Source organism: Trichosurus vulpecula, chromosome 7 (genome assembly GCF_011100635.1).
Source record: "Trichosurus vulpecula isolate mTriVul1 chromosome 7, mTriVul1.pri, whole genome shotgun sequence".
Lineage (NCBI taxonomy): Eukaryota > Metazoa > Chordata > Mammalia > Diprotodontia > Phalangeridae > Trichosurus > Trichosurus vulpecula.
In genome coordinates this window covers 8735560-8763545 of record NC_050579.1, presented here as the reverse complement: position 1 = coordinate 8763545, position 27986 = coordinate 8735560, and the positions used below count along the sequence as shown (strand labels likewise).

At 41.8% G+C, this 27986-nt stretch overlaps 1 protein-coding gene and 1 pseudogene across 1 annotated transcript; both read right to left on the bottom strand.

The window, feature by feature from the left end:
* Window positions 1-1038: 1038 nt before the first annotated feature.
* Window positions 1039-1337, bottom strand: LOC118856156 (annotated as a pseudogene).
* A 7630-nt stretch (window positions 1338-8967) lies between these two features.
* On the bottom strand, window positions 8968-26176 carry LOC118856152 (UDP-glucuronosyltransferase 1A3-like). Its single transcript, XM_036766272.1, is given in 5 exon segments — window positions 8968-11348; window positions 14262-14481; window positions 16808-16895; window positions 18159-18290; window positions 25155-26176. Coding segments are annotated over 5 exon segments (1602 nt in total). The 5' UTR covers window positions 26019-26176; the 3' UTR covers window positions 8968-11050.
* Between the last annotated feature and the right edge of the window lie 1810 nt (window positions 26177-27986).

The window sequence follows — 27986 nt, the reverse complement described above, 5'->3', positions numbered from 1 at the left end:
ACCAACTCTCTTCCAAAATACCGACTTCTTTATTTTTTGGCTAGAACCAAATTATTTCGATGATTGTTGCTTTGCAGCATAATGTGAGGTTGAGCCTCCTTTTTTGCCGCGTTTTTCATGACTTCCTTTGAGACAATTGACATGTTATTTCTCTACGTTAATTTCCTTATTTTTTCCCATGTACTTGAGTAAATAAACGACTTTAGGTAGTGTTGTCATCTTCATTACATTGGCTTGGCTTAGCCATGAGCAAGGGACATTCCTCCAGTTATTTAGATCGCTATTTGTGGAAATAATGTTTTGTAATTTTAGTCAGAGAGTTCCTGTAGTTGTCTTGGTAGGCAAACTCCCAAGTATTTTTGGCATTCTATAATTAATTTAAATGAAATTCTTCTTTCCAACATTTTCTGCTAGTACAAAAATGCTGATGATTTCTGTGGATTTATTTTATATTTGACAAATCTGCTGCAGTCATTACTTTGATTAATTTGAGTTGACTCTATGAGGTCCTCTTTGTCATATATAAAAGATATTTCCTCAATTTGTTTTTCTTGTTTTATTGCTATAGCTCAAATTCTTAGCAGGATATGCAATAGTCACAGTAAAACCGGACATCTTCACTTTCTCCCTCTCTTAGCAGGATGTCCTTTGGTCTTCTCCTCATTATTTTTATTCCTAGCTCTTGGTTTATGACAGACATTACTTGACATATTAAGTGAAGGTCCTTGTCATCCGATTTTTTCTAGTGTTTTTTTCTTTTCTTTTTTTTTTTTTTACAATCTAGGAAAAGCTCAGAGCTTTTCTCCAGCTATGTTTATTGACCATACCCAAAGTCCAGCAATACAGAACAACTTGATTTTTACAGGTGCCTTAAAACCTTATTACTCTTTCTCACTAAGTGCTTACCAAAGGCAACTTTAAAATAATAAACAGGAAAGAAGCAAGTATTACATTTAATGGCTAGCCTAAGTACTGGCACTTAAATCTGGAGCAGGATAAGAGAAATGAGATGGAAAGATTGGTTTGAGTTCTACAATTGTTTGGAGACTAGGTCTGAGAAGTCAAGATGCCATTTTGTGCACTGCCACGGTGATGCCATCATGTTTCTGGGTCATTATATTTCCATTGTCTGACTCTCGACAGACCACAGGAATATCTGTTGGGTCAGAGGTTAGTTTAGCAGCTTGTTGGGCTACGACAGAGATCACTCCGGCATGTTCATCTGACAGGGTGCCACGGCAGCCCAGGTTCAGTCCCTGCGAGTGCATGCACAGGATGCCGACGATGGACGGGTTCTTCATCGTGTCCTCAAGGTGCTACTCCAGGGTCGCCTCCATCGCGGGTCGTGACAGCAGAGTCAATCCAGGCTTCTACCGGGGCGTTGTGTCACGTGACCTCCCTAGTGTTTTTTTTCTTCTAGAAATGAGTGCTGTGTTTTGTTCAAAGCTTTTCCTGTACTTATTAATAGAATTATGTGATTTTTCCTTTTACTCATGTGGTATAGTATGTTGATAGTTTTCCTGATTTTGAAGCAACAATGTATTTTTGCTATGAATCAAACTTGGTCGTAACATAGAATTTCTGTGATTTATTGCAGCAGCCTCTTTTCTTTTTTTTTAATTTTCTTTTTTTTCTAATTTAAATTTATTTATTTAACATATTTAGTTTTCAGCATTGATTTTCACAATAGTTTGAATTACAAATTTTCTCCCCATTTCTACCCTCCCGCCCACTCCAAGATGGCATATGTTCTGGTTGCCCTGTTCCCCAGTCAGCCCTCCTCTCTATCACCCCTCTACCCTCTCATCCCCTTTTCCCTTCCTTTCTTGTAGGGCAAGATAAATTTCTACACCCCATTGCCTGTGAATCTTATTTTCTAGTTGCATGCAAAAACTTTTTTTTTTGTTTTGGAACATCTGTTTTTAAAACTTTGAGTTCCAAATTCTCTCCCCTCTTCCCTTCCCACCCACCCTCCCTAAGAAGTCAAGCAATTCAACCTAGGCCACATGTGTATCATTATGTATAACCCTTCCACAATATTCATGTTGTGAAAGACTAGCTATATTTTGCTCCTTCCCAACCCATCCTGCTTTATTGAATTTTCTCCCTTGACCCCGTCCCCTTTCCAAAGTGTTTGTTTTTGATTACCTCCACCCCCATCTGCCTTCCCCTCCATCATCTCCCCCTTTATTTTTTTTTATCTTCCTCCCTCTTCTTTCCTGTGGGGCAAGATACCCAATTGAGTATGCATGGTATTCCCTCCTCAGGCCAAATCTGATGAGAGCAAGGTTCACACATTCCCCCCTCACCTGCCCTCTCCCCTCCTCCCACAGAACTGCTTCCTCTTGCCACCTCTATGTGAGATAACCCGCCCCACTCTATCTCTCCCTACCTCTCATCCCTTAATTTGATTTTGTTTCTTTTAGATATTTTCCCTTTATCTTCAACTCACCCTGTGTCTGCTCGCTCTCTTTTATATATACACATATACATATACATATACATATATATATATACATATATATACACATATACATATATATACATATACACACACATAGATATATACATACATACACATTCACCTATATATACATAAACATATATATATATAACTATTCCCCTCAGCTACCCTAATACTGATGTCTCATGTATCATACACATCATCTTTCCATGTAGGAATGTAAACAAAACAGTTCAACTTTAGTAAGTCCCTTGCAATTCCTGTTTCTTGATTACCTTTTCATGCTTCTTGTGTTTGAAAGTCAAATTTTCTATTCAGTTCTGGACTTTTCACTGAGAAAGCTTGAAAGTCCTCTATTTTATTGAAAATCCATATTTTGCCTTGGAGCATGATAATCAGTTTTGCTGGGTAGGTGATTCTAGGTTTTAATCCTAGCTCCATTGACCTCCAGAATATCATATTCCAAGCCCTTCGATCTCTTAATGTAGAAGCTGCCAGATCTTGGGTTATCTGATTGGGTTTCCTACAATACTCAAATTGTTTCTTTCTGGCTGCTTGTAGTATTTTCTCCTTGATCTGAGAGCTCTGGAATTTGGCGAACAATATTCCTAGGAGATTTCTTTTTGGGATCTATTTGAGGAGGCGATCGATGGATTCTTTCAATTTCTATTTTGCCCTGTGGCTCTAGAATATCAGGGCAGTTCTCCTTGATAATTTCTTGAAAGATGATATCTAGGCTCTTTTTTGATCATGGCTTTCAGGTAGTCCAATAATTTTTAAATTATCTCTCCTGGATCTATTTTCCAGGTCAGTGGTTTTTCCAGTGAGATATTTCACATTGTCTTCCATTTTTTCATTCCTTTGGTTCTGTTTTATAATATCTTGATTTCTCATAAAGTCACTAGCTTCCACTTGCTCCAATCTAATTTTTAAAGTAGTATTTTCTTCAGTGGTCTTTTGGACCTCCTTTTCCATTTGGCTAATTCTGCCTTTCAAGGTATTCTTCTCCTCATTGGCTTTTTGTAGCTCTTTTGCCTATTTGAGTTAGTCTATTTTTTAAGGTGTTGTTTTCTTCAGTGTATTTTTCAGTATTTTTTGGGGTCTCCTTTAGCAAGTCATTGACTTGTTTTTCATGGTTTTCTCCCATCCTTCTCATTTCTCTTCCCAATTTTTCCTCTACTTCTCTAACTTGCTTTTCCAAATTCTTTTTGAGCTCTTCCAATGGCCTGGGACCAGTTCATGTTTTTCTTCGAGGCTTTGGTTGTAGGCTCTATGACTTTGTTGTCTTCTTTAGGCTGTATGTTTTGGTCTTCTTTGTCACCAAAGAAAGAATCCAAAGTCTGAGACTGAATCTGGGGGCAGTTTTCGCTGCCTGGCCATATTCCCAACCAACTAACCTGACCCTTGAGTTTTTCAGTGGGGTATGACTGCTTGTAGACTAATGAGTTCTATGTTCCACGTTTGGGGGGGAGGTGCCAGCTCTGTCACACCAGCACTGCTCCTTCCCCAAGAACCCCCAGTCCAGACTGGGCTTAGATCTTCAGCAGGCTGTTGCACTCCTGCTCTGATCCGCCACTTAATTCCTCCCACCAGGTGGGCCTGGGGCCAGAAGCAGCAGCAAGTGTAGCTGCCCCACCTCCGCTGCCCCCGGGCTGGAAGCCGAACCTCGAACTCCTTCCAACCTCGAACTCCTTCCACTCCCGCAGCTTTTCCCAGTAACCTTCTCCGCAGTCTTTGCTGTTTGTGGGTTGAGAAGACCGGCAACTGCCGCAGCTCACCGACACAGGGCACCAGGGCCCGCTCCGCCCGGCTCCTGGTCTGGTTGATCCACCCCGTTCAGGCTGGGGTCTGCTCCACTCCGTTCCCAGCTCCCAGCTCCGTGTGGGATAGACGTCACCCAGAGACCATCCAGGCTGTCCTGGGCTGGAGCCCTGCTTCCTTCAGCTGTTTTGTGGGTTCCACCATTCTAGAATTGGTTCAGAGTCATTTTCTATAGGTTTTTGGAGGGACTCGGCAGGGAGCTCAAGCTGGTCCCTGCTTCCCAGCCGCCATCTTGGCTCCGCTCCTCGTATTCTCAGCAGCCTCTTTTTTAATGTTTAATTTAAAAATTAGGCTTCAATGCCCATTTGGAATATTGGTTTATGCTGGGTCTTTTTCTCTGTTTTGATTCTCCCAGCTCTAGCTATCAAGTTGAGATTTATATAATATTGTATATTATATAAATACATAATAATATGATATGATAAATATAATTTATATAATACATTTTTCTATTCTTACAGACACTATGTAATACTGGAATTAATTGTTCTTTGAATATTTGTAAATAAGGGTACCCAACTTTTGTGTAGTGCTTACTACCTGCCAGGCACTGTGCTACACACTGTATAACAGTCACATTTGATCTTCACAGCAATTCTGAGGTAATTTCTATTATTATTCCCATTTTACATATGGGGAAGCTGAGGCTGAGAGAGGGCAAGTGACTTGCCCAAGGTCACATGGCTAGGAAGTGTATGAGGCTAGATTAGGAAGGCAGAATTTATGATTTCAAAGAGAATCTCATATGTGCCTAAAAGGTCCGGAACCGCAAGATATAAGGAATTCTCTAGGCAGAAGGCAGGAGAACTAAAGCATGTATTTACACTCCACAGTAACAATCCCACAAACCAGCGTCTCCATTTTGATATTTTCATCAAAAGCTTCCAGGCCCAATAAGTCCGCCTCACAAGGGTAACCAGGAGGCCACAGAGAAGCGACATGGTATAAGGCAAAATCGTATACATGCTTCCCCTCTGCGGTAAGAAGATTACCCACTAGCTTCCAGTCAGCTCTGCTACCGGCAGCTCAGCTTTGGCTGTAGGCGTCTCTGGCTCCAACCGGAAAAGGAAAGGAGGATCTTCAAGCTGTCCTCTCCCCTCTTATAGAGTGTTTGACATCATCAAGCGCCGCCTGAACGACCAGGGCTGATTGGTTCTTGACTTGGCCCCTCCCCCAGCGTAGACCACGTTAACACACCTCCCCTCAGCCAGCGCCAGGACTCATCACACAGGAAGCTCTGGTCCTGCCCCGGAAGAGCAAGCCCCAGCGTCCAGGGAAGCTCAACGAGGCAAGCTGAGTCATTCAAAGAAAACAAAGTCCATTCTGGCTACAGAGGCTAGAGTTGAATTCAGATCTTCCTGACTCCAAGTCCAGTGCCCTATGAAATACACCATCTAGCTAAGTCTAGTGAAATTCATAAAGGTAGAATTTATTGTCTCCAGACAACAAGTATAATTGGCAGAACAGACAAACTTGCATCCCATGAGGTGTCTTTTTTAATAGTATTTTTATAATTGCATTTAAAGACAATTTTTAACATTTATTTAATTTTCTTTTAATTTCAAATTTCTCTCCCTCTCTCTGTCTCCTGTTACGGGCTCCCGGAGCCTCGCAACTATACTCGGGGTTCCCCTCAAGCCCCAGGCCTTTGTCTAAGCAAAGGACCTGATCTCACGGACAATGAATGGGGCGGGAGCTGAAAGATGGTGAAGAACTCCGAATTTTATTTCAGCAAGCAGCACCTTTATATCTTTAGTGACGCAGGTACAGTCTTTGGTCACGTGGGTGAAGGACAGGTAAAAATCAATACACCTGGGTAACTAGGACCACCCCGACTCCACCTACTCTCCTCCCCTTCTCTTCCCGTGCTAACCCGACGCTCCCTGCGGTCAGGCAGTCCAGGCAAAGAACTGGAAACTCCACGTGCTCTGGCAAGCCCAGACAGAGAGTCGGAAGTTCCATGTGGTCAGGCAGGTCCGGGCAAAGACCTGGAATTGCTAGGGAGGCAACAAAGGCGAGACCCCTCCTCCTGACTCCACCCATATCTCAAAGCCCTGAGTTTATCTCAGCAGGCCCCTGGGCCTGGAGGTCCGAGGAGGACAGGGCTCAGCTCTAACTCAGCCCGCAACAGTCTCCCTCTCTGTCTCCTTCCCCTTCCTAAAATAGTAAGCAATTTGATACAGGCTATGTATGCGCAATCATGTAAAACTTATCTCTATATTAGGCATGTTGTGAAAGAAGAAATAGACCAAAATAAAAAAAAACATTAAAAAAGAAAGAAAATTAAAACAGTCTACTTCAATCTGCATTCAGACTCTATTAGTTCTTTCTCTGTAAGGGGACAGCATTTTCCATCATGAGTCTTTGGAACTGTCTTGGATCATTGTATTGCTGAGAAGAGTTAAGTCTATCGTAATTGATCATTGCTTAATATTGCACTTAGTGTGTATAATGCTCTTTTGGTTCTGCTCACTTCACTCTGCATCAGTTCATGCAAGCCTCTCCAGGTTTTTCTAAAGTTTACCTGATCATCGTTTCTTATAGAATAGTAGTATTCCATTACATTCATATACCACAACTAGTTCAGCCATACCCCAGTAGATAGTCATTCCCTCAATTTCCAAATTTGCCACCACAAAAATGCTGCTATAAATATTTTGTACAAATAGGTCCCTTTCCTTTTTGTGATCTCTTTGGAATAGAAACCTCCTCATGGTATTGCTAGATCAAAGAGTATGGATGGTTTTAGAGTCCTTTGGGCATAGTTGCAAATTGTTCTCTGGAATGGAGACTCCACCAATAGTGCATTGGTGTCCCAATTTTCCCATACCTCCTTTAATATCCAACATTTGCCTTTTTTGTCTGGTTGGTGTGAGGTGGTACTTCAGAGTTGTTTTAATATGCATTTCTCTCATAAATAAGGACATAGAGCATTTTTCATATGAACATAGTTAGCTTTGATTTCTACTTCTAAAAGAAGTGTCTTTCTAAAGAAGTAAGGGGGCATGTCTTAAAGGATGACCAATCACTATTAATCAACGATGTGGATAAGTTGACAATTGCCTCATGGACACTTCAACAACAGGTGTATGTATCTACAAAAGAAAGGGATGACCAGACCCAAACCTGACCAGTAGGAGCCAGTATCCCGGCCATGGCCACATCCGCTTGATACCAGTGGAGTCCAGACCATGTCTCATACTGCAGGGAGCTGAGGTTTGGGGCCAGCCATGCTAAAAGGACTGCCAGGAATGGGACACTCACTGCTTGTGGGTTTCCACCTGCTCTTGCCTCTGTTATCCTAAGTCCTTCTAGATTGGTGACCATTAGGTTTTTGTCAGGCAGCACAGATTGTCTTGTCTGGTCAAGTTCAGAGGTACCAGGTAGTGTCATTTCTGCACCATATGACCTCTCTCATCTGGACATTTATATTTTCCAATTAAAACTATACTGATCTAGCCATCTTCCCTTAGACTTTATTCTAAATGGCATCCGTGCCTCCAGTCTTTCCCAACGTGAATCCATCCTTAACATTGCTGTCCTCCCTCATCACATCATGCCCTTGCTTTTAAATTTGTGCTGAATCTTCATTCTCGCAGGAAAAATTCCAAATGTACCTTTGGTTTTCCCTAACTATACCTCCATACTCTCTGATCTCTCTTGCTTTGTTCAAGATATCCACTCTCCCTAGAAAGCTCTTCCTTCCTCCCAACTCTATCCAAATTGTATTTGCCTTTGGAGTCTCAGCTCAAATGGCATTCAGTCTGTGAAGCTGTCTATGACTGCCCCTTCCTGCATCAGGAATTCCTCTCTCCTTTCTCTGAGATCCTGTGGGACCTTCTACCCCGCCTTATATTCCCAAGTTACATGTCTTTTAAATACCAAGGTTCTTCTAGCAATATTATTTAGCTGTAAGCCATGGAACACTGGGGATGCCAAAGAACTGAGACTGCCGATCACCCAAAGGGAAGTGGTAAGAAGCACAGTGATGGAAACAAGCCTGCCACAGATGTGCTCGATCTGATCCTGGAGTTAGAGTAGGGGTCTTGAATCTTGGCTTTGGCACTTCCCTACCAGAATATCTTGGGCTCCCTCCCTCTAGTTTCTTACTTTCTCCAGCTGTAAACAAAAGGGGGCTAGATTGGATGGCTTCTGAGTCCTCTTTTAGGTCTAGGTCTACAACTTTAAGTCCCACCCTTCTACAGCTTCTGTTGCCATTGAAGAATTGAACACTGGAAGCAATGTTAAAGAGATTGGAAAAGGGGGTGGCCAGTCACACGACAAGGGCCACATAGCAAAAAGGACAAGTCATGTGCTCCACTTCTACCCACATTGTGCTGAGATATTAGGAGTAGGGTTTAGAGGATATTGATTGCTTCAAGCCTGTTGATTATTGATTGGGGCATTTTGACAATTCAGAAGAATGAGAAAGGATGGATGGGTTTTAGAAGGAGGTGGCCCTTTGGAAGGAGGGAGGAAGATCCACATCAATGGGGTTTCAGATGCATCCAAGTAGCATCATATCAGTAAGCTTCTAAGTGGTCATATTAGGCTGAAAACTCCATTAGGACTGTTGCTGTTCCATTAACATACATTGTTAAATCAATCAGTTATTAAATGGTTATCAAAAGAAGCCAAAACAATGCATAGAAAAGCAAAATCAATTCACAAACAAGAGCCTCCAGGAAAAATAATTGGTAGGGTTTTATTCATATATTTGGTTTTGTTTTGACCAATATCCTAACTTGTGCTTTGCTACAAACTCTGCTTGTGGGTGACTGATAACATTCTGATCCATTTGTACTAGCACAGCAATATGTGGCATTTTTCTTCGTTTAGTCTGATCTATCTTGGTCTTGCAATGCAGAAATAATCTCTTTCCTTTGAGGGACAGAGTCTAATTAATTCCCAACATTATGAAGAAAAGCAGCAGCTCATCTTAGCAGATGTGCCAACCTTCCTGTGTCCAAAGGGATCACATGAATCTTGAGCCATTGAGCCCATGTATTACCAGTGGGAGAGCTCAACCAGCAGTGTTCTGCAAAGAAATGAAAGGTGGAACTAGAGAGAAGGTGGTGGGGGAATGCAACAACATTTATAATAAATGATTAACAGTCACGACTCATTAGGAAGCCACACAAAAGGAGTTCTGTATGTGTTTCTTATATTAAAAAATGATTCCAAATGTATAAATGACTCATACAGTTGTTCTAAGCAAATGATTTGAAGCCAGAATCTTGAAGAATGGAGAAGGAGAATCAGTCCTGAAGTCATGTTCTAGCTTTTTGTGTCTTGATAGCATTGTGTTTTGAGAGGGAAAAAGGAAGGCTGACAGTCAGAAGACCTGAATTCTGCCCTAGCTCAGCAGCAAACTAGCTGTGTAACCCCAGAGAAGGTCTTAGAATCACACCATCTGAGAGTTGGAAAAGACCTCAGTGGTCATTGAGTCAAACGTGTACATGGACCAACATCCCAAGTTGTATTTATGCAACCTTTCAGGCATTGGTCATCCAGGGCTGACTTGGAAAGTCCCAGTGAATGGGAACTCACTTCTTCCTGAGTCAGGCCATTCCTGCTGGATAGTTCCAATTGTTAGGAGGTTTTCTCTGACCCTGACCTAAATGATGTAATTCCCACAATCCTCATTGTTCTTAATTCTATCCTGAGGCCAAGCTGAGGGCAGCTCATCTCTCCTCCATGTGAAAAGGAAAGTCAACTATAAGGCCCCTTCTCTAAGACTCATCTTCAGCCCCAAAGTTTCCCCCTCATCCCACTTCCATTTCTTCAGCTGTAACATGAGGTGGTTGAACTAAATGGTCATCTTCTAGCTCTCAAGTTCTGTAATAATAATGTGATTGAAGATCTTCCCCACCCATTCAATATGCCTCAGGTGGGCCTAGGTGGAAAAGCCCGACTACATCATTGTTTGTAGGTAGGCCTAAAGCCCCTACTTACTAGGTGCTAAGGAGATATGGGCATGAAGCCCTTGGGGTCCTAAGGGGAGTTGTTAAGACTGGAGCTATTGGTATGTGCATGTAGTTTTAGTCACCCATGAATTCAGTAAATCAGACATCTTAGTTCTAGCCAATCAGATGCCATCTAAGACTGTATAAAAACAGAGCCCAGAGCTGGGAGCAGCAGAACTGGGAGCAGCAGAAGGGGGACAGCAGGATTCAGAAGCAGTCGTCAAGGAGATATTGAGGCAGCAGACATTGAGGGGGAGCCAGCACCAAGAAAGACTTCAGAGCAGACAGTGGAGAACAAGAGAGAGTTTAGAAGGTCAAGGAACTCAGAGTCAGCAGAGCTGCAGGAGAGAGTGCTGAGCAGAGAGTTAGGACTCCTGAGTGATTGCTTAAAATACCACTCTGGGGAGTTTGTGGCATGGTGGGGATGAGGTTACAGTATGGCTTGGCTCCTTGCTATAATAAGAATTATTGGTCCTGAGATTAAATTCTCTTGTGTCTAAATAAATGTTATACATCCTTTGCCTTCTATCTAGAGAATTTCTTATACTTCTTGATTTCAAACTATTCAAGCATGTTTATGGTCATCCTCGAGGTCATGAATCTTGCCTTACTGCTATAAGCTCTATGCTCCTACTTCAATAAAAAACAAAATTAGATTGAGATTTTCTTTATCAAAAATTGATTTGAAAATGAGTTGTCTGCATGAGGACACATATGTGTATTTGTGTACGTTGGTATGCATATAATTCATAGGGGTACATTTTCACAATGAAAATTCATCTAGTTTTTAAAGTGTGGTTCAATGAGACTTAGATTTGGTGGCTTTCTTAGCTTTTCCTTTTATACCAAAGTATTTCTGGACACAAACTTTTAGGCATTTCACAGCAATTAGTACAACAGTCAATACAATAGCCAGGAGGAAAGCAATGACATCCAAGGAATGGTACTGGATCCAGTTGAGGTCATGGGCGGCAGCACGTAAATGTGGGGCCCCTTTGTTTCTCATCACAAATTCCACCCAGAACACAGCAAGGTCAAGGGGGTTGATAGGCCGATCTTTGTGAAGAGCTGAGAGATGCATGATATTTTCCTTGTAGCTAAAAATGTTAAAAAGATAGATTAATATAAGAAGTCTCCAGTGATAGAGAACTATGAGCTCTTTGGGTTGCTCTAGAGGTAGCCAAGGTAAACAGAAGTTAGACTTTCTTTCCTTGATGTTTTCTATTGTTTTCTCAGAGTTATGTGGTCACTCCACAAGAAGCTAGATTCATACATTCCAGAATTAATTAATTAATTGTGGAATTATAGTATTACAGAGCTGGAAGAACTGACGAGGGTAAGTAATAAATCCTATTTCCAAAGCATAAATATCATCTGAGCCTCAAGAAGTGATCATTCAATCTCTATTTGAAGACCTCCAGGGATGGTAGTTTCACATTCTCATAGACGTGGCCCATTTCCAAAAGGGAGAAGTAAAATCATAGATCAATTTCAGAACTGATGTCACTTATGAATTAATTAATTGCTGCATTAACAGATGGACAGAAAATACCAACACAGCAAAGGATTAGCTACAGATAGACAATATCTAAAGGAAGATCCATTAGGTGGCCAGAACTTAATGGGTGCTAGAGCTGGAAGGAGTCTCTGGGGATTATGAAGTCTGACTCCCTAATTTGACAAAAGAGGAAAATGAAGATCAGAGAGCTGAAATGGCTAGTCTATGGTAAGAATGAGAGACAGGATTCAAACCCAGGCCTTGGGATTTCAGATTCTTATTTTTCACTCAGGATATCGAGCTGGATTTCTTCAGAAGATCTTCTCACACAAAGAACAGCTTGAGGCAATTGATGTATACATTAGGGCATTGGCAAAAACAGTTTAACTGAATATTAAACACAACTAGGTAAGTAAAGCAAAAGAGATTAAAGACAGTGTCAGAAAACAGGATTTGCATTTCTGAAGTACAGCTTAAGAGCTATGAATGATAGACTTGACCAGGGATCGAATGCCTCTAATGAGGGCCCCCCCAAAAATAAAATTGGCCGAAGATTTGTTCATTTGATCAAGAGGGCATTAAACAGAAAATAGTGAGGGAGAAAGAAAATTGTCTGCATATATCCACAGAGCCAGATGTCACAGAAATTATTAGGTTTTTCCTAAGAAGAAAATAATTATGGAGAAACCTACACAGAAATGTGCAGTTCTATTAGTTAATGAGATGTGACTTATGAGTAGAATATACCAGTGAAAGGAAATAACTTCTCCAAATGGAGCAGAGTAAAGATAAAAGAGGATGAAATGACAATGTATATTCAATTTAATTCAGTTCAAAAGAATTTATTGAGTATATATCAAGAAATTGACTGCTGTGAGGACATCTACCAATTGAGAGGGTGAAACATCTTGCAGAGTGACTGGGGAGGGTTGTTAGAGGAAGAGACAGAGGCATAGTACTGGAAGAAGTAAACAGCATTCTACATGACCAGAGGGAAGAATGATGGTTCCTGAAGTGAATCACAAAGCTAACATATTGGCAGGATTGTAGGGCAATGGCACACTTCAGTTACCTGACTACCTTCTAGAAGTGTCTCCCTGTATAAGGCAGAGAGCTAGAGCAACTCCTCCATTGCCTTGCTGACCTTTCAAGATGTGGAGTAAATCTCAGGAAGAACCGTTCTCTTGGATCTGAGTCTGATTACTGACAAGGAGCTTATTGTTGAAATAAACATAACAGGAAACTTGGGGGAAAAGTCAACATTTCATTACAGTGTCTGTGATAGAGGAGGAAATGTCAAAAATCTTCCTGGTGCCCAAGATGTTTAGAGAGTGAATTTCAGAGTTAAAAAAAAGATTGGTTAGGATATTATGGCTTAAAATTCTATGAAGAAAATCAGCTCAAGAAAGAGAGGAGACTGAAAATAATGAAGCAAAAGTACTTATTTCAGTGAAGAGGAATAAAAGGTGAATTATCTAAAGATCCTGATGTGGCTACATCAAATAAGTCAGCTCAGTCAATAAGGAAGTGCACTAGGCACTGGGTGAGAAGGAAACCAAAGGTGACCAAACTCCAGATAAATCATAGTTGCACCTTCAAGGCTACAATTGAAGGAGGTTGTTGGTTAACTCAAAGGACAACAGAAAAGGGCTTTTAAAACTGTATTTTGAGAATAAAAGATCAAAGAAGAGACAGGATCCATCAGAGGGTAGAAGAAATGTGACTAGACCATAGTTCATGTATATGTCTTACGGATTACAAGGTTGCTGTCTACCACTCAAAGGTGTGACATGGTGCTCAGAAAAACTGGAAGGGGCTGCCTTGATCCAAGCTGAGTTTGTATAATGAAGATGCCTGCACATACTGGATCAGGAGCCCTGTGCTCTGGCTGGCTACTTAGTTTATTAAAGATACTAATGAAGTCAAGGACATGCAGAAGATGATGATAAGAAATGAACTTGAATGTGAATTGTCTGATAGAACTGGGCATCATTTAGCCTAAAGAAGGGAACATTTTGGGGGAGATATGACAGCTGCCTTCAAGGCTTACAGAACTGTCACATGGAAGGGAGATAAGACTTGTCTTGCCTGGTCCCTGAGGGTGGAAGTAGGAGCAGGGGAGGGAGACATATCAAAGCAGATTCCCAGTTTTCAATTACAGCCATCCCAAGGTACAAGGTGGATTTCCTGAGAGGTAGTCAATTCCCAAATATTCAAAATGTTACCACATGTCAATTAGAGCCACAGAGGGCATTCCTTCTCAAAGATGTTTGTTTGGAATACTTTTACTTCTTCATTGTGAGGGAGAGAAGTCATTGGAAAGTGACAGAAATGTACAGAAAGAGCCCCCCCAAGCTATTAATTTAAAATATAATCTAAATGAATGATTGTTTCTTAATTTATCTTATTACAAATCTGGAGTTGCTTAAATTAGGTTTGCTCTAAGAAGGGGCACAGTAGCATTAGAGGTGTCTATAGCAAATGGCCATACCATTCCAACTTGCTTTCTTACCTTTTATCATTGATAACCTTCTTCAGTGCCTTGCTGAGATCATCAGATGTCATTTCAAGGACGTTCAGGGTCACTCCTGCCCCTCTTGACTCCATGCGTTTAGCATTGTCCATCTGATCTCCAAACAAAGGCATCAACACCATGGGCACTCCATTACACAGTCCTTCATAGACACCATGAGAGCCAGCATGAGTGATGAATGCCCGGGTCTTCGGGTGAGCTAGAAAGGAAAATAGAGAAAGAATTCCTCTCCATGACTTGATAATCTAGTAACTTGCAGAGAATAGAATATTTCACCACCTGAAAACACTAGAAACAGCCAATGTTATTATTATCTATTATGGGATATCAGAGTATTTTTTTCTAAAATATACTTCATTGATCAAGCACTAGAAAATATTAGTAGACTTGGCCCCTATGATGGTATAATACAAGTTCTGTTATTTGTCCATTTACATGCCCTATGACAGGCTTTGTTCCTGGTTGTTCAGTTGTGCAGTCATGTATGACTCTTTGTGGCCCCATCTGGGGTTTTCTTGGTAGAGATATTGGAGTGGTTTGCCATTTATTTCTCCAGCTCTTTTTACAGATGATGAAACTAAGGCAATCAGGGTTGAGTGACTTGCCCAGGATCACACAGCTAGTAGCAACTGAGGCCACATCTGAACCCAAGTCTTCTTGACTTCAGGCTCAGTGCTCTATCTACTGCATCACGTAGCTGCCCAAGATTTTGATTCTTGACCATGATGACCACACCATAGACAGTGGTGAAAATGGTTCTGAGCTTTAAAACCTGCCTTCCCAGTATCCTCCATTGATGACTGATGACTTGTAGCTATGATTTAGACCCTCCCTACCACTCTATAGCACCTTTGGGGAAACACAATTATTTTACTACAACTACTTTACTTAGAAGCCAGTGTTGTTAAGGTAGTACCCCTATGTGTCAGCTGGTCCAATCAATATTGGATGGAATCATTTTAATGTCACAATAGAAATGCTTTCTTTTTATTAAAAATTATACCAAATAGTCCTTAGATCAATTTCAGGAAAATTGACCTTGAGCCATTACCATACTTGTTAATTCCCAACTGTTGTCCTTTTCCTGACCCACATCTATCGACCCCAAAATGAGTGATCTAAGCCAACTATTGGTTCCTCTATCTGACCCTTTCTACAACCCATGCCAATGGTCAGAGCTCCCAGAGTTCTGGAGCTGAAAAAAAATCAGAGAATCTTAGAGGTAGTCCATCTAGTCCAATGTATTACCACTGACACCTATAGCTTTGTTTTTGCTGGGAAATAAGTCTGTGGATTTCGATAGATTACAAGCTTGAGTCAACTAAAAGCTAGTGAAAATTCACAGTGCATTACTGAAACATGTGTTTGTCAGACCATGTATGAAGCATTGTGCACTGTGCAGATTGCCACATTTTAGAATGGACACTGATAAGCTGGAAAGCATCCAGAAGAAAGAGACCTGGATGGCGAATATCTTGAAATCCATGCTATATCAGGAATGATTATGGAAATGGGGAAATTGAGCTGGAGAAGAGAATGCTTAAAGGAGTATATGAGACCTCTCTTCAGATATATGAAGGATGGCCATGGATCAGTAGAATGAGCCCTTATTTCTTGTCCCAGAAGGGTAAATTAGAAACTGTGTGAAAAGGCAATTCTTCCTTGATGTCAGGCAAAATTTAGTAATAATGAAACTTCCCCAAAGCTAAGTGGAATGAATATCTTGGGAGATTGTGGGTATGTCTTCACTGGAGGTCCTTGGTCAAAGAAAAAAAATGATCTCTTCTTGTTGAGGTCCTCTGCCCCAACACCCAACTTGTCGGGGTCTGTTATCCCCCAACACCCAGGCCTTTGTCCAGCAAAGGACCTGATCTCACGGACAAGGAATGGGGCAGGAGCCGAAGATGGTGAGTGACTCCGTTTATTGCTTCAGCAAGCAGCATTTTTATATCTTTGATTACGTAGGCATTAGGGCCACCCTGGTTCCGCCTACTCTCCTCCCCTTCTCTTCCCACGCTAACCTGAAGTTCCCTGTGGACAGGCAGTCCAGGCAAAGAACCGGAAGTTCCTTGTGCTCTGGCAAGCCCAGACAGAGAGCCGGAAGTGCCATGTGGTCAAGCAGGTCCAGACAAAGACCTGGAATTGCTACTGAGGCAACAAAGGCGAGACCCCTCCTCCTGGCTCCACCCATATCTCAGAGTCCTGAGTTTACCTCAGCAGGCCCTGGGCGTGGAGATCCGAGGACAGCAGGGCTCGGCTCTAACTCGCCCCATAACATTTTCTAAGGGAAATCATCAAAAGGATTCCTACAGGTGTCCAGGTAAGAATAACTGGCCTTGAGGGGTCCATCCCAGCCCTGAAGATAACTACAATTATGCATGTACGTTATCAATTAAAACCATTAAAACTATCCCTAGTTCTGCCTACTGATGGTCACTTAGATATAGTCTACAGGCACCTCTGTAACCTCACTTCCACATTCATACTTCATCTCTCCTACCTCCACTGCACACTTGAGCATGTACCAAGCAGATCATTCTGTGGAAGCCATTTCACAAGTTTGGTGTTCTTGGCTAGATTAGATGGTGGTGTTCCAGTGTATCGCCACAATACCTTGGAGGAGAAAAAAGTAAAGAATTTGAGAAAAGCCCATGATGCAGCTTCAGCCTAATTGAAGAAGTACTGACTACTAAGGACTTGAGATGAATGAACAGAGACTTCAGCCATCAAAGATAAAATACGTCTTTTGTTTTAGGCCTATCTCCCATGTGTGCTCTTGGGGAAAAAACATGTGACTATTTGAAACAAGAAATCAAATGCCTTGGTTCATTAGCTAGTTTCTGGAAGAGTCTGAGGTTAAAGTTGTTCCTTACTGACATGGTAACCCAGGTCAAAGTGACCTGGAGAAGGGTTGGAATAGAAAGAGTTATGACCATATCTTTCCCTGAAGATTTTGGAATTTAGATATGTTATAGAAGTCACAGATGAATGTGTTCTAAATTCCTTTAGCATTCATCCTTGACTCATTCTAGGAGGTTTTTTTTTGTCTTAGGGTGAATGTCATTTCTAACTCACCAGAAAAATGTATGATGTGTTTGGAGTTAGTGGAACCGTGTGCCAAACCCAGATTGCCACTTGATTGATACCTGTGTAATCTTGGATAGACATGTCTGGAGTTGTCTCATCTATAAAGTGAAAGAGTTTGGCTAGAAAGCCTTCATAAATGGGATAAGGACCTTTGAGGGTGATATGCCAGCAAAAAATTGAGTAATCATGCAACATAAATGGTGCAAAGTATTTTGAAAATGCAAGAGAATAATTTGTAGGATTTAGGGGTGGGATGCAGTGGGTAGAAAGCACTGGATTTAGAGTCGGGAGAATTAAGGACTAATCCTAGTTCTGTTATTTACTACCTGTAGGAAAGTGGTCAAGTCCTTCATCTCTCTGAGCCTCAGTTTCTTCATCTATAAAATGGGGGAGGATTCATTTTGATGACTTCTAAGGTATTTTCCAGGTTCAAGTCTAGACTTCCATGATGCTGTTCAGATACTTAATCCATTAAACAGATGCCACAATGTCCAATTGGATATTTTTACTAAATAGTCAACATTTTAGTCCTGTTCAAAATATATCTAGGAAAAACAAATATCCAATAAAGGCTGTTCTGTCCTACTTTTAAAATGCATTTGTAAGGAGGATAGTTAAGTGAGCTTTGACTAAACTCAGTGGAACTTGACTGGGAGGTGGAGGAAGAGAGTCTGGCAGTGAAACTCCAAACCCCATGTCCTAGTAAAGACAACCTATTTGCTTCCTGGGGGCCAGGGTTTATTAGATTTTGTTTAGTTACATAAGGGCATAGCAGCATGTTGTCCTTACTGTCTGAGGTATTGTGCCCAAAGCTTCAGCAATTTCCATGGCTTTAGTGATTGGGATATCTAAGACCAAAGTACCCAGGGAGAAGACCACAATTCCATGTTCCCCAGAAGCATTCACATAGGTTTCAAATTCCTAAAATAAGAAAAAAAATATCTAATTTAGTGAATATCATACAATCTGAGCACAATATCATTCTCTGAGACCAGAAAAAAACCTGGTTCCAAAAAAGAAAAAAAAAAGGCAAGTCAATGGGACAGCAGATTGAGAAAGATGAAATCGTAGTCAGTAAAAATCTGATAGATGCCACCCCCATCCCACAACGACTAAATGAACTCCCCACATGTCAACCAGTCTCTTCCACCCTTTTTGTTTACTTTTTTAATATTTTAAAATAAAGGTAAAGCTCCAAAAAGCCGATGAGGAGAAAAAAAACTGCCTTGAAAGGCAGAATTAGCGAAATGGAAAAGGAGCTCCAAAAGACCACTGAAGAAAATACTACCTTAAAAATTAGACTGGAGCAAGTAGAAGCTAGTGACTTTATGAGAAATCAAGATATTATAAAACAGAAGCAAAGGAATGAAAAAATGGGAGAAAATGTGAACGATCTCATTGGAAAAACCACTGACCTGGAAAACAGATCGAGGAGAGATAATTTAAAAATTATTGGACTACCTGAAAGCCATGATCAAAAAATAGCCTAGATATCATCTTTCAAGAAATTATCAAGGAGAAGTGCCCTCTAGAGCCAGAGGGTAAAATGAAAATTAAAAGAATCCACCAATCACCTCCTCAAAAATATCCCAGAAAGAAAACTCCTAGGAATATTGTCACCAAATTCCAGGTCTCCCAGATCAAGGAGAAAATACTACAAGCAGCCAGAAGAAAACAATTTGAGTATTGTGGAAACACAATCAGGATAATACAATCTAGCAACTTCTACATTAAGGGATCAAAGGGCTCCAAATATGATATTCCAGAGGTCAATTCATCTCTGATTAAAACCAAGAATCACCTACCCAGCAAAACTGAGTATAATGCTCCAATGCAAAATGTGAGTTTTCAGTAAAACACAGGACTTTCACGCTTTTTCGGTGAAAAGACCAGAATTGAATAGAATATTTGATTTTCAAATTCAAGAATCAAGAGAAGCATGAAAATGCAAACAAGAAAGAAAAATCATAAGGTACTTATTAAAGTACAGAAGTAAAGGAAAGAAGGAGGAAGGAGATAAAAAAGGAAGGACAATAGAAGGGAGGGCAGATAGGGGGAGGAGGTAATCAAAAGCAAACACTGTCGAAAAGGGACTGGGTCAAAGGAGAAAACTGAATAGAGGAGAATAGGATAGGAAGGAGGAAAATATAGTTAGTCTTTCAGAACACGAGTATTGTGGAAGGGTTTTGTATAATAGTACACATGTGGCCTATGTTGAATTGCTGGCCTTCTTAGGGAGAGTGGGTGGGGAGGGAGGAGGGGAGAGAATTTGGAATTCAAAGTTTTAAAAGCAGATGTTCAAAAAAAGTTTTTGCATGCAGCTAGGAAATGAGATATACAGGCAATGGGGCATAGAAAACTATCTTGCCCTACAATAGAGTAAGGGAAAAGAAGATGGGCGGGAGTGGTTGACAGAAGGGAGGATTGACTGGGGAATGGGGCAATCAGAATATATGCCATCTTGGAGTGGGCAGGAGGGTAGAAATGGGGAGAAAATTTGTAATTCAAACTCTTGTGGAAATCAATGCTGAAAACTAAAACTATTAAATAAATAAAAAACCTCAAACCTCTGATCAAGGTCATGGAATGATAAGAAGTTCATTGGTTAATCATTTCCCTCTAGCCATGAGATGGTTGCCATCAGCTCCCAGGTGTCATCCAGCCAGAGCCTAGTGGGTTGGGTGGGATGCACTTGAGCTGGGAGCCCAGATCTGGGTCAAGAGGTCAAGGTTGGATAGTTATGAGCTTAGAGAAATGGTTTCAGCTATCTCAGCCTCAGTTTCCATTTGTTCAAATGTAGATAATTATCACATCCACCTCACACAATGTTGAAAGGATCCAGTGTCTCTGTCTCTGTCTCTCTGTAGCTCTCTCCTCTCTCTTACACACACACACACACACATAAACAGAAACACACACACACACACATAAACAGAAACACACACACACACAAACACATACCCCTCCACTGTGATGACCTTCCAGCTTTTGTTGCCTTTCATGGTTTAGGCATGTCACTCAATGAGCCTTCAGAGGTAGATGGAAGAACCATGAAGGGGGTTTGCTTTGAAATTTGGAAAGAGTTTGTCCAACAAATCAATGAGACTGGACCTTGGGAATAATGTCCACTGGATCCCTTTTTGAATGAGAAGGACTCCCCACCAGTCTTCATGAGTCAAGGAGCCCAGTGCAGGTGTCCAGAGGATGGCCTCCCTCCCCCACAGCCTGATGGGATAAGGCAGAGAGGAGTCTTCATCACTATTGCCAGGGAGGTCTCTCTGGTAAAACCTTGGCCTTCCTGGCATCCTTCAGGTCTCAGTTCAAACTTCACATGCTTCAAGAGATTTTCTGCTGGCCCCCAGCTATGAATTCTGCCTCTCTTCCATTACCTTCCATACATCTTGATCATGCCTCATTATATTCACACTGTCTTCTCCCATTAGAGTGTCTGTTCCAAAAGGGAGTGATCATTTTTTTTCCTTTCTATATATGCTAGAGCCTAACACAGTGCCTGGCATGTAGGAAGCAGTTCATAGGGTCCTGTCACTTAATGCCTCAGTACCTGAAACTTTTATCTAAGGCTAAGAGTGAAGGAGAAATGGCCAACTGCTTAGGAAGAGAGAGTTCTCACCCCAAAGAAATCAGGGGAACAGATAAACAAAGAAACCTTTCATCAAGGTCATGGAATGATAAGAAGTTCATTGGTTAATCATTTCCCTCTGTCCATGAGATGGCTGCCACTATGTCCCATGCATTCCAAAGGTTATAATGTATCCGATCCTACCTGGTTACATACCATATAAAGAAAATGATGTGGTCATAGCAACCAAGTGTCTCCTACTTGTCCTGTCTGCTCAAACTGACAGCACACTTCTGCTCTGTCTTAAATCATTTCTCTACAAGTGTTTACTGAATTGATCTGAGATTTGCAATTGAAACACAAATAAGTCGACATTCCCCAACTTCTGACTCCTCTTCACCAAAACCCTTCTATCTCTGTTGATGACACCACCAGCCTGCCAGTCAACAGGATTCACAGCCTTAAGTTAGGTCTTTCCTGTCCTTCAACCTCAGGCTCCAGTCACTCCCCATGTCTTAGTGAGTCTATGTTCCTATCACCAGTCCTATCTCTTGCCTTTTCTCCACTCACAGAGCCCCAACTCTATACACTGTGCTATCTAGCTGACCTCAGTTCCACAGGCTCATAGATTTAGAAATTGAGGAGATAATAGAAGTTCCTGAGTTTTTTTTCAGATTTTTTTTCAAATAAAATGATGCCCAAAGAGTGGGTATCTCTGTCCAGTTAGTGGTTTCCCCAGCATGAAAGAGTGAGAAAATGTATGAATCTAAGTCTCCATGACTTCAAACCTAGTGTTGTCCACCAAACCAGGTTGCCTCTCACCATAAGTAAAAAGGTGGGAGGGACTATAATGCCCTTTCAGTTTATGAGTCTGTGAGGCTCTGACCAAAGATCCAAAGACTCCTTTAAGAAGCCCAAATCTTTGTATTACAACTCCTTCAACTGAAAAAAAGAAGTCACAATCCCTTTACCCATGGCCACACAGTGAGCCATTTGCAGAACCAGGTCTTCTACTTTGTAAGGATCTGAAAGCCTGGAGAACCAGAGACAATGAGAATACAAAGAAATCAAGGCAAAAACAGTTTACCATCAGAACACCTCAGACAGATCCCTCTGCTTCCATCCAAGCACACAGTTCTTTCTAATTGAGAAAATTTCACAAAACTAGTAAGGCAATCTTCCAGCACATCCTGGGACACCAAAAGTTTTGGGACTAGTTAAAAATGTAGCCAGATTGTTTTTAGAAACAAGACTCTCTAATTAACCCACTGGGTGGCACCTGCAATGTTGGCTAATGCATCACATATCAACCCAAGAGAGCTGCTTGGTACTAGCACAATTCATGCCCCCAATGAAGACAATGTTTGGCATCATGGGTTTAGGGTAGTCAATCACAAAGTCTGTCCTCACAAGCCACACAGATCCATAGCTCAGAGCATCCACTATACTCAAGTCTCTCCGAGGGAGTTCTGAAGCCAGCCTTGCAAAAGGTGAATACATCATATGTCACACCACATTGTGGGGAATAAGGTATAGAACGTTCTTTACCCTCTGTAGGAATGTCATCTCATATGTATTTTCTGTGGCCATTCTGGGGATATAGGAAGCTGGGTCTGGGCATTGAGTGCTTTCAACATCTAAACAACAGGGGACTCTTCTCAAGAAATAAACAGCTGGAATGGATAGATATTGTGCCACCAGGGCTCCACAGGGAAGAGCGGGATCTATTAAAACAGCATCATAGTGGACCCCTTTCAGGGACTCCATCAGGTCCTTGTTATAGACTAAGTCTGTACGAAAGCTAAGGTACATATGAGTGACATCCTTTAAGGTTGTGACAGCAAAAAGTCTCTTCAGGAAAGGTTCTGGGTGAAAGATCTTACGGAAATTATTTTGCATCATCTCATGGAAAAGGGCCTTACTGAAAGTGCCTGGAAGGGTACCTTCAGAGTGTATTATTGTACATCCCTGATGTGCACTGAAAGCTCCAGTGCAAGCATGACACTTTGATGGCTTCTCAAGCTGAGCTGCTAGACCACTTCAGCCAGTGGCTGCCATCCATGTAGATCACCAGCAGTTCCCCCTCTTACACAATGCCCAGGACACCAGCACAGAAAGTCAGTCCCACCAGAGCCCAGGACAAAGTTTGGTACCCTGTGGCCATCTTTTCAAAGTCCAAAGCCCCTGAGACTGACCAGCATCTATGTAAACTCTGCTCGTTCCTTGTCTTGAAAACTTTTTGCCTTATCTTTGTCTGGTCATGGAAGCAATAAATTTGGTGAAGGAACAGTTAAATCAAAAAGAGAACGAACTTTTGGTTCTTCACATATATGATTAAATTCCTTACATTAATCATTAAAAGAAATATCAATTTATCTCTCTCCCTCTCCACTGATCTCTGCCTCCCCCTGAATGAAAAACATTCAGAGCAAAAGTATATTGACAATATTTGTATGTCACAATCACAGCCTTTCAAATTTGAGGTGGAGTGGGATTAAGAAGTCATTTCATCCAATACCCCACATTTTACCAAAAAAGAAAGCAAGTCAAGGGAAGGGAAGGGACTTGTCCATGAACTTGGCTGCCCACTCTCATTGACAACTTTTTCTCCTCCCTTTTCTACCCATTTCCCATTAATGAGCTGTCCGCACCAGACTGAATTTCCTCCTCCTGACTTCTCACTTACTCCCTTATGATGTGGTTTCTGTTCTTGAACTGACTTTTCTCCTACACTGTACTCTGGTGGCCCTTACTTCTTCCTTGCATTTCTCTCTCCATATAGTGAACTGCTCTGATTCTCAGCCTCTCCCTCTCTATCTTCCTCTTTGGCTTTCTGTCTGAGGTTTGTTCTTAGAAGACTCCAAGGCCCCTTGAGCCGTGTGATATTCAGTTGTTAGGTCCTAAGGGAGGGCATCTACCTCTCTTTTCTCAGAACTCGCTGTGACCTGCTCTCCCAAGTCTACAGCGTATGTGACATCATATCTGCCTATGTGCTGTAAAAAGAAGACTATGTGGTCATAGGACCCAAGCGTCTACTACCCCTCCTGTCTGCTGATATAAACATTTTTGTCTTCTTGGTCAGAAACTGATCTTGGTGTGTAAGTCATTGAGTAAGAGGAAGACTTGAACCCTCATCTTCCTCACTCCACAGCCACCTTTCTATCAGCTACGCCACACTGCTTCTCTGTCTTAAATCATTTCTCCACATGTGTTTACTGAATTGAATTGGCATTGCAATTAAAACGCAAATCAGTATATTTTCCCCAACTTCCCACTCCTCTTTGCCCGAAACCTTCCATCTCTGTTTATGGCACCCCCAGCCTGCCAGTCACCTGGATTCACAACCTTGGGTCAGGTCTTTCCTCTCCTTCACCCTCAATCTCCAGTCTTATTAAGTCTATGTTCATATCATCTGTCATGCGTCTTGCCTTTTCTCAGCTCACGGAGACTCCGGGCTTGTCAAGGCTCTCTTCACCTGGCACTCTATACACTGTGCTTTCTTGCTGCCCTCAGTACTATAGGGTCATAGACTGAGAACTTGAAGAGACCTTAAAAGTCACTGAAGCCAGGCTTATTTTCGAGATGATGAAACTGATGCCCAGCAAGTGGCATCTTTGTCCAGTAAGTGGTTTCCCCAGCATCACAAAGTAGGAAAATATTTGAATCCAAGTATTCATGACTCCAGGTCCAGCTTTCTATCCACCAAACCAGATTGCCTCTCATTTTTGAAATGAGGGGAGGGACTAGAAGGTTTCTAAAGTCTCTTCAATCTATGAGCTTGTGAGCCAATGACCAACACTCCAAACCCCAAGCCCCTGTACTATATCTCCTTCATTTCACTAAAGAGGAAAACAAACGGCAAAACAGTATGTTTTCCACACAGCAGGTCAATGCTTCAACCAGGTCTGCTAATTTCTAAGGACCTGAAATACTGGAGAGCTAGAGATAATGAAAACAGAAAGAAATCTTGACAAAAAGTGTTTGCAAAGAAAATCCCTCAGCCAGATCCCTCTGCCTCAAGCCAACCCCACAGTTCACAAAAATTTCACAAACCTTATATGGCAATCTTCTTCTGGGAAAACTCTGGGACACCAAAAGTTTGGGAACTAACCAAAAATGTAGCCAGATTTTCTCCTTGAAACAAGATGTTCTAATTAACCCATTGGGAGGCACCTGCAATGTTGGCTAACACATCACATACCAACCTGAGTGAGCTGCTTGGCACTGGCACAGTTGATGCCCTCAATGAAGACCAAGTTTGGCATGATGGGTTTAGGGTAATCCATCACAAAGTCTGTCCTCACCAGCCACACAGATCCATGGCTCAGAACATCAATGATACTCATGTCTCTTTGAAGGAGTTCTGAAGCCAGCCTTGCAAAAGGTGAATACATCATGTGGCACACCCCCTTCTGGAACAACAGGTATAGAATGTTCTTTACACGCTGTAGAAATGTCATCTGGTCTGTGTTGTCTATGCCCACTCTGGGGATATAGGAAGATGGGTCAGGGCACTGAGCGCTTTCAGCATCTAAACCACAGGGGACTGCTCGCAAGAAGTAAACAGCTGGAATGGACAGATACTGTGCCATTATTGCTCCACAGGGAGAAACAGGATCAGTTAAAACAGCATCAAAGTGGGGCTCTTCCAGGGACTTTATCAGTTCCTTGCTATAGAATAACTCCTAACAAAAACCAACGTTAATGTCACTGGCATTCTTCATGGCTGTAACCATATCAAAAAGTCTCTTCAGGAAAGGTTCTGGGTGAAAGGTATCATGGAAATAATTGCGTATCATCTCATGGAAAACGTCCTTGCTCAAAGTTACTGGAAAGGTCTTCAAAGTGTAGGACTCTTCTTGCCTGATATGCAAGAATACCTCCGGTGCCAGGACGACACTTTGATGGCTTCTCAGACTGAGCTCCTGGACCACTTCACACATGCTGAGCCAATGGCTTCCATCAAAGGGGATCACCAGCAGCTTCCCCGATTTGGCAAACCCCAGGCAGACAGCCCAGAGAAGCAGCCCCACCAGAGTCCAGGGTAAAGGTCAGAAACCTGTGGGCATCTCTGAAACATCCAGGATCCCTCAGAAAAAAACAGTGCCTATAAAATTTCCTCTGTTCCCTCTAACGACCTGGCAGTTTTGACAGCACCATGTATTATATTTATCTGATCATGGAAGCAATAAATTTCATGAGGCAAAAGGTAGTTGAAAGAGAGATTGGACTTTTGATCTTCACATATTTGGTGGGTTGACTTCCTTAGATTAATTATTAAAAGAAATGTCAATGTCTCTCCCTCTCCATTGTTCTCTCCTCCTCTGTAACAAAAATGTATTTAAGGCAAAAGTGCCTTGACAGCAATTGTACATCAGAATCAAAGTATGCCAAGAACTGTGAAAGAAGGGGATTTAGAAGTCATCTTATCCAATCCCCGTATTGTACAAAAGAGCAATCTGAGGCCAAGAGAAGGGAAAAGACTAACCCAGGAGCTTGGCCGTCTGCTCTCTTGCCGAGTTTCTTCTCCTCCCTTTTATATTAGGAAGGCAGAATTTATGATTTCAAAGAGAATCTCATATGTGCCTAAAAGGTCCGGAACCACAGGATATAAGGAATTCTCTAGGCAGAAGGCAGGAGAACTAAAGCATGTATTTACACTCCACAATAACAAGCCCATAAACCAGCGTCCCCATTTTGATATTTTCATCAAAAGCTTCCAGGCCCAGTAAGTCCGCCTTATAAGAGTAACTAGGAGGCCACAGAGAAGTGAGATGGTATAAGGCAAAATCGTATACATGCTTCCCCTCTACGGTAAGAAGATTACCCACTAGCCTCTAGTCAGCTCTGCTACCGGCAGCTCAGCTTCGGCTATAGGTGTCTCTGGCTCCAACCGGAAAAGGAAAGGAGGATCTTCAAGCTGTCCTCTCCCCACTTATAGAGTTTTTGACATCATCAAGCGCTGCCTGAACGACCAGGGCCGATTGGTTCTTGACTTGGCCCCTCCCCCAGCGTAGACCACGTTAACACCTCCCCTCAGCCAGCGCCACGACTCATCACACAGGAAGCTCTGGTCCTGCCCCAGAAGAGCAAGCCCCAGCGTCCAGGGAAGCTCAACGAGGCAAGCAGAGTCATTCAAAGAAAACAAAGTCCATTCTGGCTACATTCCACCCCTCACAATGTTCTAGGATGCACAATCCAAACATAATTCAAATTAAATTATATATCCTAGAACATTGTGATCCAATTATGCAGGAAACTAAAACATATCATTCACAATAAAGCAAAACATATCATTCAGTGACATTCCCAAATATTGGTTTACGATTCAAATGTGATCCACCCCTAGATCCAAGCCAGATAATCTCTTCAATCAATCATCCCAAAATAATTATTAATAATTCAAATGTCCACACCTAGATCTTCGTATCCATTACATAGGATCAGTAATATCATAACAATAAAACAATATAGCAAGGATAACACAAAATAAGTACACAGAACACTATCATCATCCCCCCTCAAACAATTGGGGCTCAAAATCTTGGGGTAAGGGGTGAAGGTCTCATTTTCCATAGCTTCTTCTTGCTGAAATTGGATGTAGAGGTGTCCCTACCCCAAAGAATCCCATTCCAGAGTTCAGTTCTTTAGCGAGCTGGCAGGAATTCCAAGAATGCTATGTGCTTAGGCAGTCACCGGAAACTGCAGGGTGCTTAAACCTGCAGGAGACAGAACTAGCGACAAAGTTAACTAAAACAGAGAACAAAAAGAGTAGGCAAGTATGGGCTATTATCCTTCAAATAAAATCATCTCCAGTTTAGTTGAAATTTCAGTTATGCAGAGATCCAATATCAGAGCAAAACTCAGATGGGAAATGTTTCTTTTTAAACGGAACACAATGAGGAAACTAAGCCAAGAAGATCCCACCCTAGATGGAGACCAGGATTGTCCTCCCAGCCTTTCCCCAGATGTACAAGGGAAACCAGGAGGATCCCATCCTAGATAGACTAGGATTGTCCTCCCAGACTTTCCCCAGA